We start from the raw sequence: 26,465 nt of genomic DNA, 5'->3' as shown, positions 1-26,465 counted from the left end.
AATATACAGACATACAACAGTGGCTAGCTACCTTAAAATACTTAAAAGATTACTGGGTTTTTTTTGTATTCCCAGTCCCCCCCCCTCCCCCATTTCTTCAAAATTCTACACAAATATTAAAGACGTCTTCTGCTGAATATACATAGAAATGGCGAACAGTCCCCCACCTTGCTATTGCAAGTTGCAGGTTGCTCAGAGTTGTGCAGTCTCCATCGTTGGAGATGATGATACCGATGATAATGAACAAAGCCATAAGCAACCTGCTCTGATCTAATAACGTGGCTCTACTTTGAGCAAGGGGTCTCCAAGCTGGTGATCACCTGAGATCCCTTTCCAACCTCCACTGTCCTACAGTTCTACGCGCCTACTCCATTCCAGCTACACCAGATTCCTGTGCAGTTGTGGAAAAGCAGCACAAGGCAATCTACATCCCTTGTAAAAATACATATTTTGCACAGCTACACAGCATCCAGTTGGCAGAACTAGTCAGTTCATCCAGAAAATCTTGGGCAGTTACTTGTGTAAATACTCTTAGATTACCCATCCAGAGTTCTCTCACGTGTAACAAGCACATACAAACCCAACGACAAGCTGGATCTCCCTCTGAGACAACCAAACACTGAGAACACTCAAAATGTCATGTCATCCGCATATGCGGTATTTTACACTTAGAAAGAAAATAGGCAGGAAATGACCTATTATTCTTACAAAAGCCCAAATCCACATCTTTTCACTACTATCAGCCTGAGAAAATGTACGTTGTGAACAATACATGCTGTTACCTTAGTTCTCTTGGTCACAAAATGCTTGCTGCTTTGTCAATGAGTTTGAAGGGCTTACTATTGCAAGATTGTGTCTCTCTGGGAGGCACCACACTACATCTTCTACATCAGAAGACACATATGTTTGTAGGTAAAAAGGAAAACACTTCCTCCATTCCCCAGCAAGCAAATATACCATCTCAAATACAACCCTCAGAGCACAGGGAGCTTCCATTTTCAACAAACTGCACATACACCACTATAGACAACAGGGTAACCTATCAGGGAAGAAATGCCTGCTTGTTAGTTAGCTACACATGATGCTTTTCTTTTGCTCCAAAACATAACTTCAGAAGATTGCTTCCTCTGCACAGCACCCTGCCTTTGCTCTGACAAAACCTTTGGAACACTGTACACTCATTACAGCTCTCCTGCACTTACTGTCGGTTTGGCAGAGCCTCATTACTGCAGTAAATGTTACAGTAATTGTGACACACAAAAGATGGATGAATATTTGAGTAGAGCCCTTTTCTGAAGGAGAACAGGAATGCAGAGCTTTGGAAGAGAGAGGGTGTTGGTGCAGAACTCAACTTCCTAGCCTACATAGAAGTCAGTATCAATTTACCTGCGTTTTCTTCTTTATGTGTTGTGGAAAATGAAGTTTGACATTAGATAAGAGAAAGTCACATAGAAGGCCATGATGGATAAATGAGGTTACCTTTTTGCAATGAACTAATAGCTAAAATAATTTTATGAAGATCATAAGCAAGTACTAGTACAACCCCTCCAGAATCTGTATTTCCGTGACTGATAATTATGAGACACCTAATCCACACTCCTATTGACTCCACCAGAAGTTAACAGGATAATTTTCATATCAGGCTACAGGAACAGTTCTTCCCATGCATTCAACTCCTGAGATTTTGCTCCAACACTAAACATTAATGTCATCCCTTATTACTTGCTTCTTACAGCCATTCATATGTCCAAGCCAAAGCAATCTTCATTTCCCTCTCGGTTCTCGTGCATTATGCATTTCTCTTTCAAGCTTGCGCATTATCTTTTCCATAAAGAACAGCCTTAACAAGTTATTAGATGCCAGAATCAGCTACAGAGTTTTGAACAATATCCCCAGACATACACTTGGGTATTACAAATCCCTTCGTTTCTACCCCCTCTCCTTGCGCACTGGTCCCACATTGTTTTTAGGTAATGCACATTAGCGTAGATTGGTCATTTCATGACAGAAGCTTGGTACCCAAGTTATACAGGAAAGAAACTGAAAGCAAGTATGTACTTTGATTTATTTTGCTAGATGCTAATTTTTTTTCTAATATTATAGTTATATTTTATGTTGCAAGCAGTACTTGTAACAAAGCATAAAGCAAAAATGAAAACAATCTCAGTAATAAGATAATTTACAACTGAACTAAAGTTGTATTTGTATACATGGACAACCAGCATGTCTTTTTGTGATGCTTGAGAAGTGCACACACAGCAGAGCTGCATTGTGCAGATGCTGTTCACCCCTCTGCAAAGAGTGGGCTTGAAGTCTAACCATCATTGATCCCACTTAATAAACCCTCCAAGCAAAGCTGACCTACAACTGCAGCGAACACACAGGATTCAAATTCATTCTCTGATTAGTTTCAGCAAAACATGAATAAACCCGATGCTGGAAATTAGAATTTACAATACAACAAGTTTTCCTGGCATGAATTTTCAATTACTAGACTCATGGTGATATAATCTGTGACATTTATGTAAGAGCCAAATACCAAAAATGAGAGAAACTGATCCTATACATAGCCACGAATACAGAGGCACACTCTCTCCTTTAAGCATCGGAGAAAGTAATTTGGAACTGGAAAGTGCTTGCGCAGACTGTTTAGAAGTGGGAATTCAGGTACTACACAGCTTTTCTGAGGTGACACCACCTATTCTGTATATCATCTGTGCAATATATGTGCAGTACCTGAATCTAAAGAGGACAGAGAGCGTGCTCAGGAGTCATACAGATGCAGCCGTACTCAGTGGCTCAGGAGGTAGACAAATGTTCTATTTCTGATCAGAATCAGGGAGAAAGGTTGGGGGGAAAGTGAAAAACTGTGAGAAAGCAGAATAAATCATCCCAAAAATTTTTTTGCTCCTACTTACTGTGAGTTAGAGGATGACTTCTGGCAAGAAGCATTAAGGTTTATATTCCTTTCAAAACTCTCAGTTATTTTAAAATACCCCATCTATGAATATTCCCCCATATAAATTACAATTCTTTGCTTAATCTTTATTCACTATCACGCCCCCCCTAATGGCATCCAATTATTAATTAGGCATACACGGTTGGCCTCACATGATGTTAAAAGTGGTAATAAGAATTTATTTTTAAACAAACACAAAGACAGATGAGAAAAGTGTATTCTAGGAAGCAGAAACACTGATCTTCCTTAAACACTGAACCACGCTGTAAAAAATACTAAGGGTTCCTTTTATTGGACTCACACCAAAACAAGGGACAATATTAAAAGCTGAGTCTTATTTTAGCGAGAATTACACGGTTTTCTTTTGCACCAATTTATGGTGAAAGTAAATTCCACTAATTTTCCTATTCTGTTATCAGCTTGATTGGATAAGATTTACACACAGCCTCCAGATGTGGTGCAGCATTCAAAAGGAGGTTAAAAATTCAAGTAGAAATAAAACCGCCTGCTACCCAGAGGGATGATGGATTATTAACTCAAGTCTCCATTTTCATCCCTCTGGATATGTTAAAAACATGAAGAAATCTCTTGCAAGCCTAGGACCACCACGGAATACAGGAGAATGGTTAAAGACCTTGTGGTTTACACACCCCTGAAAGCAAAGAGCCGAGCAGAGCAGTATTACAATTCCATGAACCCATTTCCTGAAAAAGTGAATTTGTCCACACACATTGAAATAATAACATGTTTCAGCTAAGCCCTTTGAACGAACGTGTATTGAATTGGCACTGTAATTGTATCAGATGCTCATAAGCACCATCTGCATAATTAAGATGGTCCCATAATTGAATTATATGCCCAAGCACAGTTTCAAGTGATTAACATTTAAATAACATTTTGAACTCCAAACCCAAAATGATTGAAAAAATTGGTTTTTTAAGAGCAAATAGGGATGTCTATATGGCTTTTTGCCTTAGTAATGTTTGTATTTTCAGTGCAGTGAGGTCAAGTAATCAAACTATCAGCAAATAACTACATAACTTGGAAAATGAAACGGCAGCCTAGCAACCTGAACACATGCTAGAGATTGAAGGTTGATTTCTGTTGTGACGGGATGGACCAGAAATCATCCTAGGTACCTTAACGAGCCAAAAAGAAAACGTCAGGGAGAAAAGCTGCACAGAGCCACTGGAAAACTTCTCTTTCTTTTTCACTAGCTTTGTGTTTTGACAGCAACGACAACATAATACGAATGAAAATGTTCGGCATCCCATGAACTGGCTGGCACATCCCACATGCCAGACTCCACTAGGGAAAATGAGAACTCACCAGAAAAAAGCAGATGTAAAACGCACAGGAGAACTGTATGCAAGAGGAGAATGGGGTAACAGTTTTGCATGGGTAATAGCAGAATAAAATTGAATATACATGACTTCTATAGAATATCGACAGTCAAAGGCTTCACCTACATTCAACGGCACTATAGGACAGCAAAGAAAGGACTCTTGGCAAAAAGCATTCCTTAGGATATAGAGTATCTGTTACAAAAAGTAAAAAAAACTTTTTAGCATGTTTTTTTTTCATAATTTTCTCTTGAAATTTATAGGGAATCAAGCGTCATCTTTAATTTAACACAACTTATCACAGGAGAACAGCTGAAGTGCCAATATGAAAGTATCTAGTCAAGTACTCCGTCATCCCAGCAGTCAGTGGCAAGCAATGTCTAAGGACAGAATTGTGTGTGCCCCTGCTTACTTATTGGCAAAATAATTATGTTAGGTTCCAGGAATGTTTTAAAATGGCCTGGAGCGTAGGGGAGCAATCTGATTGCCTCTCGCTGTGTCAAGATATTTAGACATCTACTAAAATTTACATTTTCTAATGTGATGACTGACCACTGAAGAGTCTGTCAGTGCTTCAATTGATAATAACCAGTGTGAAATCATCATCATGCTTGCTTGAACCAGCTTTAAGTGTTTCTCCATGTTCAGGAAACTGGATGATGGTGATGACAAATTTATTCAACGTAAATTAAAATGGAAAAGTCACGAGCTGATAATGAGTCAAGAAGGAAACACTGAGCACAGTCTGACAGTCCTGTTTTGCAGACATTTTAAAGGCTTCCTTCATTTCTGACCCAAAAGATTGCAACTCCAGTTGAACACTGTCCATAAAACAATTCTGCAGTACTCGTGTTATTACCTGGAGAATTATAAGCACGTATTGCCATAGCATCCAGACTTCTGTTACTCATAATTCACTTACGCCTGCACATAAGTCACAGCTGATTTTAGAAAACTACGTGATAATTCAGAAGCACAACAGAATAAACTAATTTTCTCAACTTCCTGTGCTATCAGGAAGTTTGTTTCTTGTGCAGTAATAACTGGAAGAGTTTCGGTCAGGTGAGCCCAGCTTGCAGCACTGGCGTCAGAAGAGCTAATGAATTAGACACTGACGTAGGAACTAGTGGTTGTTTTGGGAAGCTGCATGCAGACAGGTTGCAGAAGTGACACAGAAGAGGCAGATGCTGTTGCAGTCTTTCGTTAGTGCTTGACTGTAATTGTATTTCTATGTCTGGCAGATGCTGCTCCCTCAGTTTAACAGCAGTTATTGAGTTTAGTAATATCATCACAATAGCAGCCTAAATGCAGAAATCTGAAGGAAAACAAAGCTTGAGGCAAATAGGTTGAAAACAATTCTAAAGCTGTTACACAGGTCTGTGCAGAGAGTATTCTGCCCTGGACTAGAAGGATGAGGCTCGCATAGTATCTCTGCTGTAGCCAGAAATATTCTGAGTAATCAAGAGAAAAGCTCATATGTCATTTAGAATCACATAACCCAGAAATGACATAGGTTGCAAAGGACCCCCAGCGGTCATCCGCCCTGAACCTCACTCAAAGCATGATCCATTTATAGCTATTTAATGCAGATATTTGCTTTAGCTGAGAAACAATTTCATCGGATCACAGGATAATTCAGAGTGGCTCGCAGGATTCTTTCCTATTAGACTGCCCAAAACAGGCTGAGCTATAAGGTCAGACCAGGCTGCTCTGGAGTTTTATCCAGTCTGGTCTTTAAAATCTTCACGGACAGAGAATGCGCAACTTTCTGGGCAGCCTGCTCCACTGCTTCACTTGCCATTGTGAAAATGTTTCCCCTTACATCTAAGTCAGAAGGTCTCTTTTTTTTTAATGCCCGCTGTCTGTTCTCCATGAGAAAAATGAACTCCATAGAACAAGATTTTATACATCACTTAAAGCTCAGAAGGTTGCTATGGGGAGGAGGAGAGACTATTGTGCTATAAAGGACTTGGAAATGGAAGACTGTAATTTCTTTATTCTGGCATTTATATACTTGTTTGCATCACTGTTTAATGATACTTATGTATGTAACAGTGTAATGTATACAATACAAAATATTAGAACTAATGTACATTCTTCCAAATAATTTTTTATTTTTTTTTTTAAATACTTTGTACGGGTTTGTGCTTCACTGGATTTTCTTTGAGCTTCCAACAGGCTCCAAAAGCATACAATAAAGAATTGGTACATCCGATTTTCAGCTCTTAAGTACTGGGATTCAATTTACAATTACAAATCATCACAAGCACTGCAAACTTGGCAAATTTGCCATGGAGGTATTTTCCAAGCAACCTCGCCAGAAGAGCTATGGGAGCACCAAGTATCTCACTATTCATCAAAGGAGAAACAGCACAAAAGGCAGGTTAAAAAGGAGAATCACTAAAAGCAAAATTTGACTGGTTGAATTTTGGGAAGACCGATAATAGCAGTTTCTGAAAGTACACACGTGACTTCTCACTTCATACAGGTCTATTAAAAATAAAGGTCAACTCAAACTGTAAATATTAGATCTAGTTCCAACTTTAACCCAGGTTAGATGATTGGATCTGGAAGTCTAATTTGTCACCACTTTTACTTTAGCCGTCAATATGTCAAACTTTAGGCACCAATATCGGTCTTTTACAACTATACTGTTGAGTTTTCCCTAATGATCAGACATCAGGAGAAGGAGGAGAGGCTGCAAGCTTTTGGCTTTGTTTTATGAGAGAGGAATACAACAAACCTCTGATTTCAGGATATATATGTAACCCCAGGAGTATATCTGCTTCTAGTGACATCGAAACAGAGTCCACTATATGGATTTTCTCTTGCCCAGCAAGCCATGGGGATCTCAACCATAAAATTTAGGATCAACACGCGTAAGCACTTGTATGATTAGTAACTATGCAAATTAAATTTCCTCAAGGAAAAGGATTTATTGAAAACTGAAACCGTCTTGCCAGACATTTGAAAAATGAGATTTCATCCCCCTATATTATTTTGCTATACAATCTCTTTCAACAGTAGAGATTTTATGATACCTTCTTGTTCCAGGCAATAGAGCGCTGTGAAGCACACAGTGCGTAACTGTAATAAAAAGGCTCCCAGAATGTTTGCTTTAATATGGTTGCAGAGAGGGAAGCATATTACTTAGATATGAAAAATACTGGTTAACAAACTTGGTGCCCATTATCCACAGCTGACTGTCTTGAGCCACTTGACTCACTGTTTCTCTGCAGACTGGCTCTGGACCTGTGCTCATTTGGGAGCAAGCAGAGCGACCGGCAGCTTTATCTGACACTGGGCTGCTGAAAAAGAAAGAGCTGCGCAGTGTTATGTTGTGCCCCCTGTGCAGTGACTGGCAGACAGTTTGGCAAACTTAAGGGCTCCTGAAAGAGCTTGTCCACGTTCCAGGAAAACTAAAAGACAGGTGAGAAGGACATTTAAATATATTCCAGTTTCTATACAGACCAAGGTTAGTCTAAGGCCTCCTGGACAGAAGTTCAAACTGGCCACAGCTAATGGTTTCTTGAAAACTCCCACCTTAAACTGAAATCCTTTCCATTCTTTTGATATTCAAATGCAAATCACAGAAACGATAATTAATCAAACACTATTTCACAGCTTGGACGGATTGTTGCCCCAGTGAAATGAAAGTTTCAGTTTACTCTAAAAAAAAATAATAAAAAAAAATCAGACTCCAGTTATCCTTCTCTTAAAAAGAGTATAGCTCTCAAACCCAAATTAACCTAAAATTCTCAGAAGACACTTGATCCAGCCTGCTGAGAAGCAGAATGTATGAGGACAGGGTACAGTAGCCTTCTAGCATCCTCTCTCCTGGCAACTTCAAACAGGATAAGGAGAATAACATGGTCCAAGAAAAGCTTCTGTTCCACAGAACAGATGTGTAGTTGGAATTCTACAATAACGTTTGCTGCTGTGTTGGTTACAATTGCATACTTAGGATGACACGAGAAATCAGCAATTTAGCAGAAATCCAATTGTTATTATTTATGTGGGGAATGTCAACTACTTAAGATAGCTAATTATAATGAAGACTTCGAAGCAACATTTTAAATTAAACCAATAGGGTTTAAAAAAAACAAAACAAAACAAATCCAAACACAAAACCACCCCCCCACCACCACCCCCAGCAAAAAATCCTTATTATCTAACCATGCCTGGTTATTTTCTTGCCAAATATAATATTGGCCTATGTCTTATATGATGGAAATACAGAATTCTAATACTAGCCAGGTGGTCTAAAACTAGCTCTGAAATCATCGTTTCCCATCTCTGAAATCGTCGTTTCCCATACACTGAAGTCAGTTGGGGGCAGTTTAAGATCCTGTCATGCCTGAGCTGAGCATTACTTTACCCAGCTCCAGTGTTTCTGACATCAGTGGTACTGTCTGCAGAGGGTAAGGCACTTACACAAAACAATTCTGCCAGAATAAAAGGGAAATAATCTGGACCTATACTGTGACAGTATATTTAAACAGAAGGACAATAACATTTCTGAGAAACTCTGGTAAGTCTTATCCAAAACAGTAAATAACAATATTATCTGCTCTGCAATTTTGCAGCAATCTTTTCCTTCTAAATACAATCTCAATGAATTTATACAGGACCCACAATGACTCCCTTTTTCTGATTGTCCTGCTTTACCATAATGCTAGTATATTTTCAAAAATGCTCAAGCTTAGGAAATTATACTGGCTACCAGGATACCTTAATCAGAGAGTTCTTATCAGTGTGTCTCCAGACTAATAAGAAGAAATCCAATCTAGAGCCCACTGAACACTAAATTAGATCTAATCATAGGGCACTCTTCCAACTGTTCAACAGCAGGCCTAAAACCAATGAATGCCACTTATTTTTTTGGTATCCATTAAAATACTACAAGCAATCCCATAATAGCTGCTTCAAAGCCACGATCAGAAAAGTGTGCAGATATTTGTTTGCATTTAAAGCGTGCTCATTCAATGCCCTCCTTGCCAAAACATACTTTACATTCAAACACTTTCAAGAAGACCCTGAAAGGCTCTGGAGGCACAATACTCTGGGAATCCCATAACGGGGCAACTACTTCCACCTTCTCAGCTTGAGAATGTTTAAATGGTTGAAGTACAACATGATCTAATGGCTCTCCGGCATATATATTTTGCCCCCCTAATAAAAAGGCATCACTTGAGCCAATTCAGACTGGAAAATTACTTCATATGGGCTGAAATATGTAATTTGTTGAAAGCCTGCGCTACACGCACACAAGGACTATAGTATAAAGGCACTGAAACCTGCTTAATGGTTTATGCAAAAGTTCTAGACCCACATTTTTATAGGACACTGTGAGCCACATGTTGAGTGATTTTATTTTTTTTTTCTACTGGTAAAGAGCCTATCTGTAAAGTGTCCTGGGTTAGACAGAGCAACTGTGTATCACTTCGAACTTGTAACCATAAAAGATTTGGGGAGATGACTATGATAAAGTTCACGTTGTCTTAACATACTTTCTTTCTCAGAGGTTAAAGTGACAAGTTCAGTTTTAGCTCTCCTTTTACTTGCAGCATCTTCACTGTACCCAACACAACCCTAGTTTGACAATGGCTAACGGCACCACTTATATCAACACGTACAGAGTCCCAGGTTCTAAGCACTTTCATGCTTATTGTTCTCACAAATGGCAAACTACTCCCCTCCTAAATACACAGTCTTCTCTCACTGCACAGGCTGGCCATGAAGACTCGGTGGCACTAACAAACTTGTGAGGTATGGGACAGGGGAGAGGAAAGGAGCTGCCAGAAAAAGTATGTGCAAAAGGGGAAGACAAAATAATTGGCTGTGCAGGAGGAGATGAACAGCCTCCCACCGACGCAGCTCGAGGACTGTCATAACCAAACCATACGTGCTCTTGCTTGCCCTTTTCGCTCTAGAACAGGGTGATCCATGTTTGCAATTAAGATCCTATGGATAAATTGTATGTCTGAGTAGTCCTTCACTTAACATAAGTTTCAACTATTTCATATTTTAGTTCTTTGGCTTTGCTCGTGGACTTTTTTATCTAAATCTATGCTTATTTTTATATAGCATGTAAGTGCAGCAAAGACTGCAATCACAGAGTGACACATTCTATGGAAATCATGAACTTCTGGATATTCATTTCTGGTTATTGTCAAGATGATCAGAAAGGCTTAAAATGGCATGTCTAAAAGCTATTTCTTATTTTATATAATTTTATTGTTTGGGGGTGGAGGGTTGTGTGTGATATAAACCAAAATTGATTAATTTATCATATCTCACCCTTACTTTCTGAGTGCATCATCCATGACGGTAATCAGAACATTAGGAATACATATTAAACTCACTTTTCTCCCTCTACTGACCGGCTGAAATAGTAGCTGATTTCCTTCTCTGACTTGCTGGTTCCCAATATGATTATGGAGACAAGAGTGAGTGAAATTTGCAATTTCACATTTGGCTTAGGAAATTTTTTATGCTACATTAATAAATACTGAAGAGTGCATAGTATATATCTTACCCCTGATCATGATGTGTGTTAAATCACACGTGGCATAAAATACTCAAATACACAGTGTATTCTGAAACCATTTCTCTGGCAACTAGCCACATTTGGCATAAGAAGAACATGGAACTGAGCGTGGCTTGCACCAATAAGACCTTTCATATTGCCATGTTGCTTGCACGTGCAGGTACTTGCAACACAGTAGCCCTCAAGGATCTACACATTCAACCACAAACGCTAACGCATGAAAACAGTCCAATGGCATTCCCACACGCACATCAGCCAGCAACCAAATTTCCTTTCTTGGACTTCACCGAGTCTCTCATTTCCTCCCCACACTTAAATCTGCTGTGTCTATTACCCATTAAACACACTGTGCTATAAAACTGTTGGCACTTTCCTTTTTTTTTTTTTCCCAGCCCTCGCCTCCCTCTTGCCTGACAGAGAAACAACAGACTAGCACGTCCCAGTGAGTTTTCAGTGGAAAAGGTGATTATATTAATGTCAGAGGCTGAAAAAACAGTAAATCTAGCTAGTCTGTAAAATAAAGAAGAGGAAGGGATCATACTTACAGCAGCTGCAGAGACACAAGATCATCAAAAAGGCCCTGGGGAATCTCTGTGATCTTGTTTCCATAGAGCACTCTGAAAGATACAGGAAGACAAAATAAATCTTAAGTAACAGACCAGTTTAGTGTCCTCCCACATCTCTGCATTATCGTCTTTATTGATCTTGTGCACCGTGCCCAGGATCTGTGGGCATTTCATTTAACTACTGATCTCATTTTCTTTCCAGAGAGCACATGGTATTAAATGAGTCGTTATGATTCAGGGTTCGTCTGGTGTTGGAAAGCATTTTTAATGTAGAAACTGGACATCATCCAAAAACTGTATCTGAAATATTTTTCATTCTGTTGAGGGATTTTTTTTCCACTCCTTTTAAGAAATATTTTAACCATTGAAAGGCACATTGTCTGATGCAAAAACTTGTATGGGTCCTGGCAGAAGGGAAGATTAGTCTCCCTCTGAAAATTTTACAACTTACCTAAACAACTTAATAGACTTCAAATTTGGAAAAACTGTATCTAGGCAATTTCTATGCTCTACATAGGACATAATAAATGGTTACAAATCAGATAATGTCAAAATTTTGTTGCTTAGGCATCACTGAACTGGTTAATTCCCTGACTTTTTAATGTGGAATAATATGCTAGCAATGAATCAAATAGCCATGTGAGGCTTGGATGCTGGCTGAAATTCTGGCTTACCCTGTCTTTCAACATTTAAAATATTACGGAGAGTTGAACATACTGAAAAACAAACACTTAGCATGGCAGACCATTTACAATACCCTCTGGCCTTCCCAGAGTATCACCACTTCACTGTATTTTTCATCAGTCATTGGAGGTGGGAGAGTTCCCAGATCAGCTCATTTCTGAGCCTAAATAAAAAGAATCTAAATAAAATAACACCACTGAGATATGAAAATCTAAACTTGAAACTTAATTTTTTATTACTTTTGTAGTTTAGCAGGAACTGAACTACTCAAGAAACTAATGATCATCTAGCATTGTATTTTGTCTAAACAAATGCAACATAATTTCTCTTTAACTATTACAGAGTCAGGAGGTTAGCTTTTAATGTGCTGTTACAGTTCGTGTTTTCTGTGAGAAATGAATGCTAGTACCACTAAACTGTTCTAATTGTTTCCTAATTTCAGCTTCAGAAGACACACACAACTTCCCACTTCAACAAAATTTCATGCAAGGTACATAGATTTTTATACTCTACCCAAAAGTAGACAGAAATGACGGTGGAACTTTGACAAGTCTAGCAGGTCTGTTTAGATAGCAGTTTCAAAATATGAGATAATATTCAAGTCACTGAATTTCACTGGGCTCTAAAACAACATCCAACTGACTGACTCACTGACATCTTTCTGAACAAACTAACTGGCGTGAGCATCTGTATCAGGAAGCAAAAGCAAAACCTCTGCAAATAAAATATTTATAAAAGGTTGAATTATTGAGTTAATGCCCACAGAACCCAATATATTTCCATTTCAGTTTGCACACTTTCTGAATGACATTTCTTTAGCAAGCACATCACCTGTATACAAAGTTTAGACTGTAAGCTCTGTGATGTTTGATGAACATCTCCCTTAGTTTTGTGAAGTAGCAGGGTCATCAATGCTGATCAATAACGCATAATACTAGAGCATATAAGAAAGAGTCCAGAAGCTAAGGTTTACCAAATGCCCATGGAAAGAAGTAAAAAAAAAAATCCCCACTCCAGGCTAAGGCTGGAGAGGTAAAACCACTTATGTTAAGTAAAACCTTAAAGAAATCTCAACGCTCACACCCGGTGCAGTTGTTAGTTATGGTAATACTAGATGCAAATATCAAAATAAGACTCTTCTTAAAGTAATTTTTCATTTACTTTTTCTTTAAGAGTCAGAAGGTCATAGTACAGTGTTCCACTGAATTTGAAACCCTGGATGTGTTTATCCATCCTCTTTATTATTTTAAGTGAAATTAAACTGATTAAAATAGCTTATTGATTAAAATAGCTTATATAATAAAACAAAGCTTCAATTTTTAGAAGCTATGAAAAGAAAGTAAGCATTTTCAAACCTAATTGGGCTTATGTGCATGTGGCACATTAACATTCGAACAAATTAACAGCTAAACAAAAGTCAGTATGAGAGCTCAGGCACTTGTCTCTAATTCATATTCATGCTCAGCACTACACAGAGCCAGATTAGCTGATGCCACTGTCTGCCTGCCATGCCAGAGCTGAAGTCAAACGGTCCTACAGAAAGCAGCAAAGGGGGAGGGAGGGGAGATACATAACACATTGCCGCTCATTTCTTGAGTTCCTTATTTCCATTTACTCTAATAGAAAGCATAGAAACTTTCCTCAGAGTTCTCATTTTTTTCTGTTTAAGACAGGAAAGCCTACTCATACCACCAAATATGAATATTGGTCATGTTCTTGATCCATGATGCTTTTGTTCTGAATGTACCAACTGTTACACTCCAAACAGTACTAGGAATGAGTCAGCCTGCAGAAAAGACTGGCCAGGTTAGATACGGTCCATCATCGTATCTGCTTTCCTCTATGTCCTGTCATTCTTCCCATCTCACTAATGCACCACAATGTTTCCAGAATGGCAGCTTTGGGGAAAAAAGAAAAGAAACAAAAGCCCCAAACAAAAAAACCCATAACTTCAAAAGGCCATATAAGATGAAATTCAGCCAAGTCAATTCAAGCACTTCATCTAAATCTCCAATGCTTTTACCAACAGAGATAAACGTTAGGAGATTTGCCTATGGCATTACAAGTTCTAAAAATGTATGTTCCCTTGCATCCCTCACCTATGTTGCAGGACATGTAGGTGTCTTGGCTACTGTGCAAGCTTGGCACAGGAATACAACCCTTCTTCTATCCCCTAGCAACTGAAATTTTAGACCCCAAGTATTTTTTATTAAAAATACAGTAACAAAGTTAATATGTAATAAAATTAAAAACAGTTCCGTAATTGCTGCCAATAGACAGCAAATCAGTGAATAAGAACAACATTTATTAGAACACAAAAAAATTACTAAAACTTCTGTTGTGTGCTCCTGATTGTTCGTTTGCTTCTCAACTTCGCTGGGAGACCAAGTTAGCCTCAGGTCTGACAAATACCATTTACTGTCAGGTGGAGAAGATATTACCCTAAACATGATGTACAATTTGGGAGAAAGAGAAAAGTGAGCTATAGCTTAATTCTGTATCCACAATGGTCACCTTGAAAGTATCAACTAGAGACTAAGCCCAAACTGACTGAGACACCAATAGGTATCTTTTTTCTTCCTGTATTTTTAGCTCAAGCAAACTTTTCTCAAATTTTTTGCAGGTGGCTTTCTAACATCAGCAAGTTGCTGTTATGACACAGGTGCAGCTGAGCCATCTGAGGGCTACATTCCTAGTGGCACCCAGGGCCCTCAGCTTGCCAGTTCACAGCTAAATGCTTTCAGCATGGCCACAAACCACAAGCTGCAGTTCTTCTAAAGTACCTGCCAGATTGGCTCCCAACTTGCAGCAGTTTTCAGGCTGCCATCAACCTTTCAAACAAGGGGAAGGACAACCCAGATAAAGCACAGACCCCTAGCTGCACTGCAAGCATTGGAGGAGATCCCTGGAAGAAGTACCCTATTCAACTGAAGAGTTATTATGGATCTGCAATAAGAAATTATACAGATATATAAAAGTCATAATGAGGTGTTACATTTCTTCAGCCCGATTCTGGCACATTTTAATATTCCCCCAAAATGTATCTATTCCAAGACACAATTAAATATTAAATTTCCAGTTCAACTATTAATTATTACTACTAAACTTCAAGTTTTGCAGATTAATCCAACTGATGTTCTAAGTAGTTAAAAATAATGACTAAACAGTGAAAACAGTCACTGCATAGGTTCATTGCAAAGCTTGGGATATACCAGAAGAAAGTATTGGAAGCACACACAGCAACAAGTACGTTATCTTAGGTGAGAATGCAATTAGGCATGTAACAAATCTTCAGCAGCAGGGTCTTGAAACATAAAAGTCTCACTGATTCTTCACATTCTCTAGACATTCTGACCTCTTGAACAACGTTAAAATTGAGGAATTTGCAAAGACTTCACCAACACACAGCCATTCACATGCACTGAAGTTTAGCATACTGCTTCCTAAGGGTGTGAAGCAGTAATTGCCATGTTGCCTTTATTTTACAGTTTGTCGTCCTACCTTACCTGCAAATGTAGTTGCAGTTTAGCTGCTTTGTTAAGTCAGATCCTAGAATATAGAGATTTTTCCCTGGGAGGTGACACAGAACTTTTTGGGGGTATGAAAGCCTAGCACAGAATCTCTTACTCTAGACCATATGGTTTCCAGCTAAGTGTTCCTTTATTTTGGCTTGACTGAAACATTCTTACTGAAGTGTCAAATTTTGACTTTATGCAATGTCTTTTTCAGTCCTCAGAACGCTTTTAACTTTCCTTCACTGTGAAAACAATTCTTGCTAGGAAGAATTATATTTCCCAAGCTACATACAATGGCAGAGGCTCAATAAGAATTCAAGTTTTCAAAAGAGGAGGAATTGATAGGGGTAAAAACAGCAATAAATTTCTAATATCTGAAAGAAACTCAGACATGTAATTTTTTTTCCCCGCACTATTTCATATTTCTTCAGAACAAGCTAGGCTAAATAAATCACAGTAAAACTATCCAAAGCAATTTGTTACCTTAAAATAAGTTTGGCAGTTATTGCAATAGACAGTGTTTTATTGCAGATTTCAAATCACCATGAATGACACCACATATATCATCACTGAGGAGATGATGGTCTAAATGGGACTGGTATGTCAAAATCTAAGCTGTCTCTTGTCTTTGTGCCCAGGCTGATCTCAGCTTTTAAATTGTTCACTAGCCCAATTCAGTATATGAACAAAAGCAAAGGAATTCTCCCTCTGCAGTGGTCTAAAATTTATTCATTCAGTTTAACACGCTGAAGGCTTAGACTGTTTTGTCATATCTCATAAAATGTCCCCAGACAGTCTGGATATGGCCTTCCAAACCTACATTTGTGGGAAGTTTACTGACCCCAAGAATAACATTTATCTTTGATACTATTAACAATTACCAAATGCTAACACAATCCTCTCACTGATATTAGACAGATTTTGAGTTGATTAAATGAAAAATTAATTTAGTTCAGAACGTGCATGCAGCAATCTTGAAACATGAAACTATTCCTAACTTAGCCTCCATGTTCTGCACTGAGTTATTAATCGCTCCAACTCCAGCAAAGTGCAATTCTAACTACGTAACACAAACACAACATACTACAAATAGAGCATTTCTCAAAATTTTGCTTAAAATGGAGATAACACATTCTTTTGCAAACAACAAATTTTGCCACACCTCTCACTGCAAGGGTACTATTTGCTCGCGTGTTTATACAGAGAGAAGTGTTGGATGGCAAGACTAATCCCTCCAACACAAAAGCCATGGCTACATTGCCACAGTTGAGTTACATCTCTGCTGCTTACTGTTTTTTTAGATTCGTATCATTCTAATTATTTGTTTCTCATCTTGGATATTTCATATGGTGCCAAGTAACTGCACTATCACTACATCTCACAGCCTTCAGTGTATGCACCCTTGTATCATCCCTTTGAGACAGAGGAATATTTCCAATTTTCAAGAGGAGAGACTTTGTTACAGACAAACAGTTTATTTGTCCAAGAGCTATCACTGAAATTATGCAACATAACTTCTTCCTCCCAAATCCCACAGTAGCATCTTTAATTCTAAAGACACTTTTTCTCAGGCCTTTATCCCCAACACCCTCCATTCTCCACAATGGCTTTATGGAAAGCTCTCCATTACTCTGTTCTCTCAAAACCAGAAGCTGGATCTTACTGTATCTTCAGTTTTGTCCATAAACAGGTTTCAACTTTGGTTCACACCAAAAATATGCTAAGCCCTGGTGCCTAAATATTGAAAGGGAATTTCAGAAACTGTAATAGAATTAAATCCACAGAACACACAGACCCAGAGCTGACCAGTGGCTCACAGTGCTGCCTGCAAGTAACAAAGGGAAAAGGAAAAGCCAGAAAACTCTGGGAAGAAGAAAAAAAAAAGGTTTTTGAAGAATGATTCTGGTTCCTTAATTGTTGTCACAAGCAGGAAAAAAAATAATTTATGTACATGCCCAAATATTTTCAAGAAAAATGGAGCAGAAATTCCTTGATCGACATAGTCATTATATGAATAAAGAACAAAACCCCACTGAAAAATGGGCATGGCGAAAACATAGGTTTTTTTTTTTTCCTGTGTGGGGAATGGAGAAGTCTTGAGTCCTTACAAGAACAAGTTTGCCTTTCTTTTGCGAAACACAGAGAAAACCTAAGGTAGAAATGGCTTATTTAAAGCATTAAGATATTGTGACCTGTTTGACTCCCATAGGTGAATTTCTTGTTAAAGAAAATATATAGATTTAAAATAAAAACTTATGACCTGCTAGCATATGGATCGCTTAGCACTTTTAAAAGATTTAAGTTTTATACATTTTAGGGGAAACTACTTCTGTAATAAACATTCCCGTGTTTTGAAAACACCATTTTTTCCTCCATCTGTGCATAGGTACAATAGGCAGAGGACTCTGAGAAACAGTTCTGCCTGGAAACACTAACCAAAGTTAACTTCAGAAGAAAGTAGAGTAGCAACCCGCTATATATAGGCCTCCATTAGCCAGCGAGACTAACAATGTTGGCTGTCTTCCAGATAAGCACTTTCGCTCTCTTAGACCCATAGGGAGCACTGCAATTGCATGCAAGCAGGGAGTAAAGGGAGGAGAAGAAAATGGGAATAATTCAGGGGAAGAAAAAGCAAGGATTTTAGGCAGTACAGCAGTACTTCATTTTTAACAGAAACAAAGTTGCTTACTTTCATTTGTGCATTAATATTTTCCCCTCCTTTATTCTTGTTTTAACTCAGCTAGCTGAAAAGTCCAGCTGCTCTGTGCACAGATTAAACCTCAATGGTGTCTCATTAAAATGCATGCCGCCAATCACATTTGACTTACATATATGAAAAACAGAAGTTACTCTCAGCTGAACTGAAGCATTGTATGCAGAGCAGCATTCCTTCAGGGCACGCAGCTGACTAAAGTTATTGGGGCCTCAGGCACCAAAAGGACCGAGTCACTTAAAAGAGAAAACACTAGTAAGCAAACTGTCTTACTTCATTTCTCCTCCTTGTTCTTTCCCCTTTGGCAGCTTCATTGGGAGGGCTGGCACTTCAAAGGAGTTATCTTCTCTTGCGCTTACTTGTCTTTCTGCCGTTTACAGAACTGGACTGGTGGCTATAGCAGAGATCAGATGACAGAAGATCCTCTACTTCTCAGAAGTAGAAACCTGGCAGAGGTCTCTAGAGAAACCCAGATTCTGCAGAACAGCAGATAATCTTGCCCCATAAAGATATCTAGGGCTCAGAAACTGAAACAACTAGAGAAGCGACCATCAGGGAAGAACCCACCAGAGGTCTAGGTGACAGGTCATGAAAGATCAGGGAACTAACTCTTGCCTATCAGCCACAGGGAAAACATTTGTAAGACCTACCTGTGACAAGCGGCTAGAGTAAAACCTTTCAGAAGAAAGTAAAAGCCAATGGCAAGCACAATGGATAACTGAACCTAGAGGAGGAGGCTGATAATTTCAAGGCTGGAGTCGATACTGTCCTAGAAACCAGTCTGCCAAAGAGAGGAGAAACAGACTGTGTCTTACAAGAGCTTTGTGTGGCTGCGGGAGAAGGAAATTGAGGCAGAGACAAGCACTGAACAAAGGAAAGACTGCTCAGAGGCAGTTCCTTTACTATAGACCTTTCTGTGCTGCATCTCATCATCTCTGCCCTCTCTCTTCCCCCTTGTAACCTCCTAGCATTAACTTAAGCACTATTTTACCCACTTGGATATAAACATATTTAAACATCATTTACTTGAAATATCATTTTGGACAACCAGGCAGAGAATACACAGTCATTTCACTCGCTTCTGTGTGCAAGTCAAAACACTATAAATTCCTTCCCAGTTTATATTCTCATTTCCTCGCTATCCACTCTGAGGTGTTCTGTCCCACTCCTGAGGCCACCTGGGGGTATCTGAATTAGCTATAGCTAAAGTTGAATAACTTCTGAGTTGGGATGTCAACCCCAGTAGAAATGCCTTCCTGTCCAGCTTGCTCCTAGCCAGGAGGTTGGCCAAGACCAGAAGGCTGTAGCATTGCAGCATCAGCAGTAGTTTCATACTAAGCCAAAACTGTAGCGTTCAGTAAATGTCGTTCTCTTACTGAATCGTTTCCAGAAAGCATTGAGGGATTTGACCACTTCCACAGCATGTTGAATAACACTACCCTAACTATTCAACAAAGGCTAGCAACACTTAATATATATTTCTGGCATTCTCCCAGCTGGATTCAGGGCACAAAAAAAAGGCCCATCCTTCTCCATTCTGTCTCAGAAGTTTACTGCAATGTATAAGTTTAGTACTGGAGAGCCTTCTAATATTAGCACTAGTCAGCAAGTTATACAGTTTGCTAGAATTATCCAGTATTCAGAGAATAAAATACGGCATCTTTTAGAAATAAACTACACTCTTAAAAATCAAATGTTATATGAATATTAATGAGCTAAATGTTTTAAAACCGTCTTTCAAATTAATGCAGGCAAATACCATTCCAGTTGAGCTTAACCTCTTCTCTCAACCTGTGGCTCTTTCTAATGGTCTATTCTAGTTCATTCTCCACATGCAGCTTCTGACCTTGTATTGCTCCTTTTACCCATTTGAAGCTCCACTGTTTAATAGTGCTGTGGGTAGCTAGGTTGAAATATAGCTGCATTTAAATTCAACTTGGTGCTAAAACAGTTTCTGTGTTCTATAAAGAGAAACAAATGGCTGTCAGGAGATCCTACCTTCCTTTTATCTTCTGTATGAAGTCATATTTTAGTCCCTTTCCAGCTTAATAAAGTAGTAATTACAGCTAAAAAATATAAATATTTTCTTAAGAGCTTAGGGTCTTCCCTAACTAGTTTGAAAAAAAACCCAAACCAAAAAAAAAACCTCACAAGAGTACAATCTCAGTTCTTTAATACAGAAGAAAAATTCAGTATGAAAGCATTTCCCTTAACTCCTCCCTGATTAACACCACCAAGCAGTGTCTTAGCTGTGATGAGGTTTTTGTGTGCCATGATGAGTTGGGGGGCATGGACTAGCCTGCAGGTGCACATGTACGGTAGATCCACTAATGCCCTGGCTATCAAGAAGTGAATGTCAGTAACCTTGGGGGTGTTCATCTATAAAAAAAGCTTACTAGAGATGTGTAAACACTTCCTCCTTCTAACCTTCATGACCAATTTTTCATTTACAAAAGATTAGATGCTTCACGCAAGCTGGCAATTGCACACAAAAACATAAGTTCTCCCAGACAGCACATTATCATTTTTATTTCTCTTACACACAAGCTCTCCCCAAATGCCCATTCAGTTCTATTTTCTACTTACAATGAAATGAGAGATTTCAAGCCTTTGAATGCATCAGGCGCAATGTCAGATATTTGATTCTTGCTGATGTCTCTGTAAAGAGAAGGGAGGATTAAAAATATATTTGAAAACAGGAATTTCATGGAAATATTTTAGCTGTAGTTTACTGGAAAAATATACTTGATACAAAAACAGAACTAAAAGATCATATTACCTCAAAGACATTATGAACTATGTAAGGACACAGATAAGCAAATTCCAGGAATGATCAAAAACATCAGTCAGTACAACAGGCCATAGCCTCAGTAAAATGGCAGCTTCCCTGTTAATAAGGTCTTTCATTTTACAGACATTGAAACAAAGAGTTTCACGAGGAGCTTTGAAGAACCAACAGTGAGGTAGCCCATTGAATAAAAACCATTGATGAAACCATCTTAAGGACTACTAATAACGGAGATTGCATTGTGACTCTGTGGGGTGGGCCTTAAGCATGAAGAACAGCCTGTGACAAAGAGTAGCGGTTGTCTGTATAAATGCAGGCATGGAAGGCTAACTTTATAACAATACAGAGTATTATATTTTGATTATAAGTGAAATAATAGATGAAGTGAAGAGAGGTTCTAAGTTAGCTGGAATGTGCTGGCAGGACACGCATTATGGAAGATGGTGGGATTAACAGTGTCAGCATGGTGTAGGCACCAGGGGAGTGGCTTCTGAGGCAGCAAGACTATTTGTCAAAGAGAAGAAACCTTTTGGTAAATGGGATGTAAAGATGAACATATTCTTAAGTAACAGAAACACGAGGTATACTCAAACAAAATTCCCATCAAAACCCTAGGAAATTCCACTAAGGCTTACTCTCAATTTATATGAAACATATCAATAATTCTTAGGATGATAAAATTCTTCTGAGGTAAGCCTTTTCCCACACCATCTCTGTTTAATACCAATGGGAAAGGAGATGGGAAATGGACTACCCAACCCCTGTCCCAAAGCAGGCACCAGTGTCACGGAGGACCTTGGTACTGTACTAGTGATGTTTGGTTTTTAATGGCCTAGAGAAAACAAGCAGTGCAAAATCCTACCATGACCCTGATCTGGTGAGGCAGGCAAGAAGAGGGTCAACACAGCACTTGCAGGTCTGCATGGAGTTTTCAGACATTAGGGAAAGCCTTTGAGAATCTGAATGGAAATCATGGACCTTTGAAGCCAGCAGCACATTGGAGACCCTGTCAGGAAGCCCCAGCAAGATTCCACCCTTTCAGCTATGATGTGAGTGGAATTCAGTTACAACCTGCTGTCATTTTCAAGGGAGAGTGTGTTCCTGGTTTGGAAAAGACTCTTCAATTTTAATCATAACCAACCAAGTACACGACGATAAATACAGACTACTCCACAATTTCTTTATACACAGAGCCAAATTTACAACACTTGGGACCCAGATGCTGAGAACTGGGTGCCTTATCAGGACTGTCACTGCAGTTCAATCTTCCTGTCAATCAGTTCAACCAGGTGCTTAGCTACAGGCATAACATTCAGTCAGCCCATTGCATTCACTGACAGTGGGTATCAGCTTGTACCAGTAGTATCAAATCTTTCCACTGATAGCTGAAGCTGGAGTAATACAGTTTTCCTGTACCTCTTCACTGTTATTTCCACTGGGGCACATGCTAGGGATCCCAGTCAGACTAAATATCACTTGAAAAAGAATTTAGGAATCAGAAAGTGAGGTTTTCCATTCTATACATGTTTCGAGCTACAAATTATGCTGGTTAAAATTTTAATGAAGTCCTCTAGCTGTTTTCAAATCTAGCCACATCAAGTGGGATTTTCTTTGGTTCTTTTATGAGGCTCATGAAAAAACTGCTCTGCAATCTACTGATGTTTTCTATTACAACATCCTGCCTACAAGGACAGCATTCAGTGAAGGTTTCCAGTTCTTCAGCTCAACTCATAGCAGTTATATCTGTGACAGTGAAAGTAGGAACATTTATTTTTATACGGGTTTTTGTGAACCTGTTTAGACTGTCTGGTAACATTTGCTGCATTTGATCTAGTAACTCTTATGTAATCAGAAGTCTGATGTGAATCTGTGCTCTCTACTTATTGAGGAACATATTAAAACCTATTACAATGACATGAAATCATGAGCTTGCTGAACAATGACAAGGATCTGAAAAGGGGCATTTCTTTTTTGAAACAAGTACTACAGAATTTTATTGATTTGCTACATTTCAACATTTCCATCCTTTCTCTCTCCCCATGTCCGGACGCTAATGAGTGTATAACTAATGGTGCCTGAACATGCATAAATGCCATGCTGGGTGATGACACTCACTCACTTCATGCAGATGCACTACAATCAGCATTAGAAGATAATTAGACACATTATTTCCTTTCCATTAGAGCCCAAGCTCCACTGCTGTTGGATAAGGAAGCTCTATCTCCTTCTGACTTGACTGAGGCAAAGGGATTCAATTATGTCCTTGTACTTTTGTTCCCTTCCTTTGGTCTGCCTTGGTAAGATCATCCTATTCTGTGCTTGATTTACATCAAGACAGAGATACGTGTTTTTCTAACCTGCACAACTAAGTCAATTTAGATCACATAAGGCTCATTTTTGTAGTTTAGGGTATCTCTGAATCACTCACTGGAAATGTGGCTCTTTAGCTGGAAATGTAATAAACTTATCATGATTCCACCCAGGCAGGGAACACATTAGTCATCTCATACTAGTCTCTCTGCACCTCTGACAGCACAATAGAGATCTTTCTAAAGGTTGCTGAACGCACCTTGGAGGGTGGCTGTGCTCAGTTACCAGTTAGGGACATAAATTGTTTTTGACTTTGCACCAGGGGAGCAAGGATACCCTGTGAGTCACTGTATAACATAGGACTGTATGGCTTAAATGTCTTTACTGTAAAAGGTTTTGAAACAAAACAGATTTATTTTTAGACGCAGCCAAATGCAAAACTATTAATAGCATTGGATGAATATTCTCTTTGTCGACTAACATTATTAGAAACAGATTACTTGATTATCTCTAACATGTAAAATGGACTGTTCTCATTTGACAAGAGTACTCAGCAAAAATCCATGTCATATATGGTTTAGTTTTTAGAAGATGCTTAACAAAAGTAGCAATGCCACAGAGCTACTGGGAAGACTGAGAAATCTCAATGTGTTTTCTGCTAATATATGGTAAAAGTAATTTGAAAACATGAAATGCCACTACAAGCATCAGAGCTAGTGAGGTACAACCACACGTTTCGAAGTAGTCTTGTGCTACAAACTTGTTAGTTAAAAGCCTCAGAAAAGCAAAGATAAAACAGGAGGCAATGCCATAAACTTTGGAACTCGTAGGCTAGAAGTTACAGAACCATGGTACAAGCACAACTGCTATCTAAATGAATTCAAAATGGCATGTCTGGCCTGGGATAATTCATGCAATAATGACAACTTCTATCTCTGGGGATGGGATGTATCTCCTTCAAGCCCCTCAAACCTCTTCTAAAGCCCTTGAATAATTGAGCACAGAGCCAGGACCCCAAAATTTACCCCAATACCAGGGGAATGATCATGCCAGATTATATAGTTCAATTGCATATTTGAATCCGAGAGGTGCCAAATCTTCCTTCTGAGACAGATACATTTGGCTTCATGTAATTAATTGGGCGAGAAGATGTGGGCCATTATGATGAAGTCCAAGATACAAAAGATTTCAGTTCCTTTGCTAAAACCCAACCACCAAAATAACTCCCCCACCCTGGAAGCTACTGAAGAGACATTCTAAACAGGAAACTTCAGCTAGATGAAAATATAATACTTGAATTAATACACATACATCTTCTGCTACCATCTTGACCTATTAATATCAAGTAATATAAGGATTACCTTGGACAACTGGCTCTTACTTAAAAGTTAGTCTCAGTTATCCAATTATTTAAGAAAAGGAAACTGCATAATCTTGCAGGAAATACACAGTAAACAATCAAAATACTCAAAATTCTGCAAGTGAGCAATCTATTATCCTTAACATTCTCGCATATTTATTCACCAGAGAAGAAAAACACAATTCACAATGCTTATACTATCCTCTGAATTCTGTAAAAACGTTGTTGCTAATAATAACAACAACAACAACAATAGTGCTCTTCATTTGTACCCTGGGTAGGGCATCAATTAATTAAATCAATAATGTTCATGCTATTGAAATGCTCACTGAAATCAAAGTAACAGAAATTAAGAAAGGTTGACAACAAACACATCCCTCCTCTATAAGGAAAATGATGGATAATTCTTTTGTTTTAAAAGGTAGTTTTTTGACCAAAGTACATTTTTGTGTTAACAATACTTGGAATCTTGCACACTGAAAGGATGATGTCAATATTCTCTTCAAATAGTGGAACAAATGTCCTCAATTCAACTTTATGTAACAACAGTGATGCCCAATTTAGAGCCTCCCTGTCCAGCAGGAATAAAACTTTAACAAGGAAACAGGTCAATAACCAAATGGCAAAACATCGTGTTTGCTACGGGACATTCTGCAGCCTAACTATCCCAACTTTTTCCACAAAATGCTGTCACGTTAAATAAGCTTTGATACACATCATCTGGCAGAGTAACTTACTATTTAATTGTGAGTTCAGATCTCAATGAGTACGCCAATTATACTCCAGAAAGCTGTTAACACAACTTGCTAATGGAGTTCTGCTGTGAAATTCTACCATTAATCATTTCACCTAGTAAGTGCCGCATTGGGTTGAGTAGCTAGTTGAGTTAAAGAACATTTTTTGGTCAACTCCCATAAAACTAGAGTTCACCAATCATGAAAAATGAAAGGACAGTAAAACAGTGCCAAAAATAAAAATTAGTCATACCTCAGAAAGAACCGAAAAAGTTACAATTTAGGTCACTGAAAAGGGATCCATCATTTTTCACTGAAATTACCATCTTGCTATCTAATACAGTACTTCTTTAAAAATACATACAGCTATATTGAAAGTGAGACAGAAGAATAGAGACTCTAAGATTGATGATCTGACCTGTTAAATATTAAGATCCATATTTACAGCTTTTCAGCTCTAGGAACTTGGTAAGTTTGGACTGGCAAACACAGTAATTTTACCCTTAAATCCGAAGGTACAGCACAAGCTCATTTCGGTTTCCAAAAGCATTAGTTATCTGATAATTCAGTGTCTTCTGTAAAATGCGCTGACAGTTTCTTAATTCCAGTAAGTATTCTTCACATCAGAAAACAAGAACTGTAAAGGCCCCTTTCTAGCAATTCTAGGACTGAGCTACAAAGCCTGAATGACTCCTGGAAGTTGCTGGTCCAGTGCCACCCATCAACGTCTTGATACTAAGGTGAAGCAGGAGTAACTTGTTTTATCATTGTCTGTATCATTGTACTACTGTCACAACATCTCTCATATGTCACTTAAAAATGAAAAGACTGACCAACCAGGGGCAACGCCCAGGTTATCTGCATGAGAGTGCTGCTACAAATCAGGATTATTTTTTTTAAATCCAAAGAGAAAACACAAGAGCTAAGAAAAAAAGAATTGCCT

At 38.6% G+C, this 26,465-nt stretch overlaps 1 protein-coding gene across 6 annotated transcripts in view; it reads right to left on the bottom strand.

Moving 5' to 3' along the window:
• Nucleotides 1-26,465, bottom strand: part of SLIT3 (slit guidance ligand 3) — a 521,231-nt gene that overhangs the window by 139,681 nt on the left and 355,085 nt on the right. For all 6 annotated transcript variants that reach the window (XM_063348618.1, XM_063348619.1, XM_063348622.1 and 3 more), the window contains 2 exons: nucleotides 20,917-20,988; nucleotides 11,398-11,469 (listed from right to left, as the gene is read on the bottom strand). In XM_063348618.1, the coding sequence (XP_063204688.1) occupies nucleotides 11,398-11,469; nucleotides 20,917-20,988 (144 nt within the window). The remainder of the gene's footprint in view (nucleotides 1-11,397; nucleotides 11,470-20,916; nucleotides 20,989-26,465) is intronic.

Source organism: Chroicocephalus ridibundus, chromosome 11 (genome assembly GCF_963924245.1).
Source record: "Chroicocephalus ridibundus chromosome 11, bChrRid1.1, whole genome shotgun sequence".
Classification (NCBI taxonomy): Eukaryota; Metazoa; Chordata; class Aves; order Charadriiformes; family Laridae; genus Chroicocephalus; species Chroicocephalus ridibundus.
Note: the sequence above shows the minus strand (reverse complement) of the source record. Positions and strands in the feature narration are given on the sequence as shown.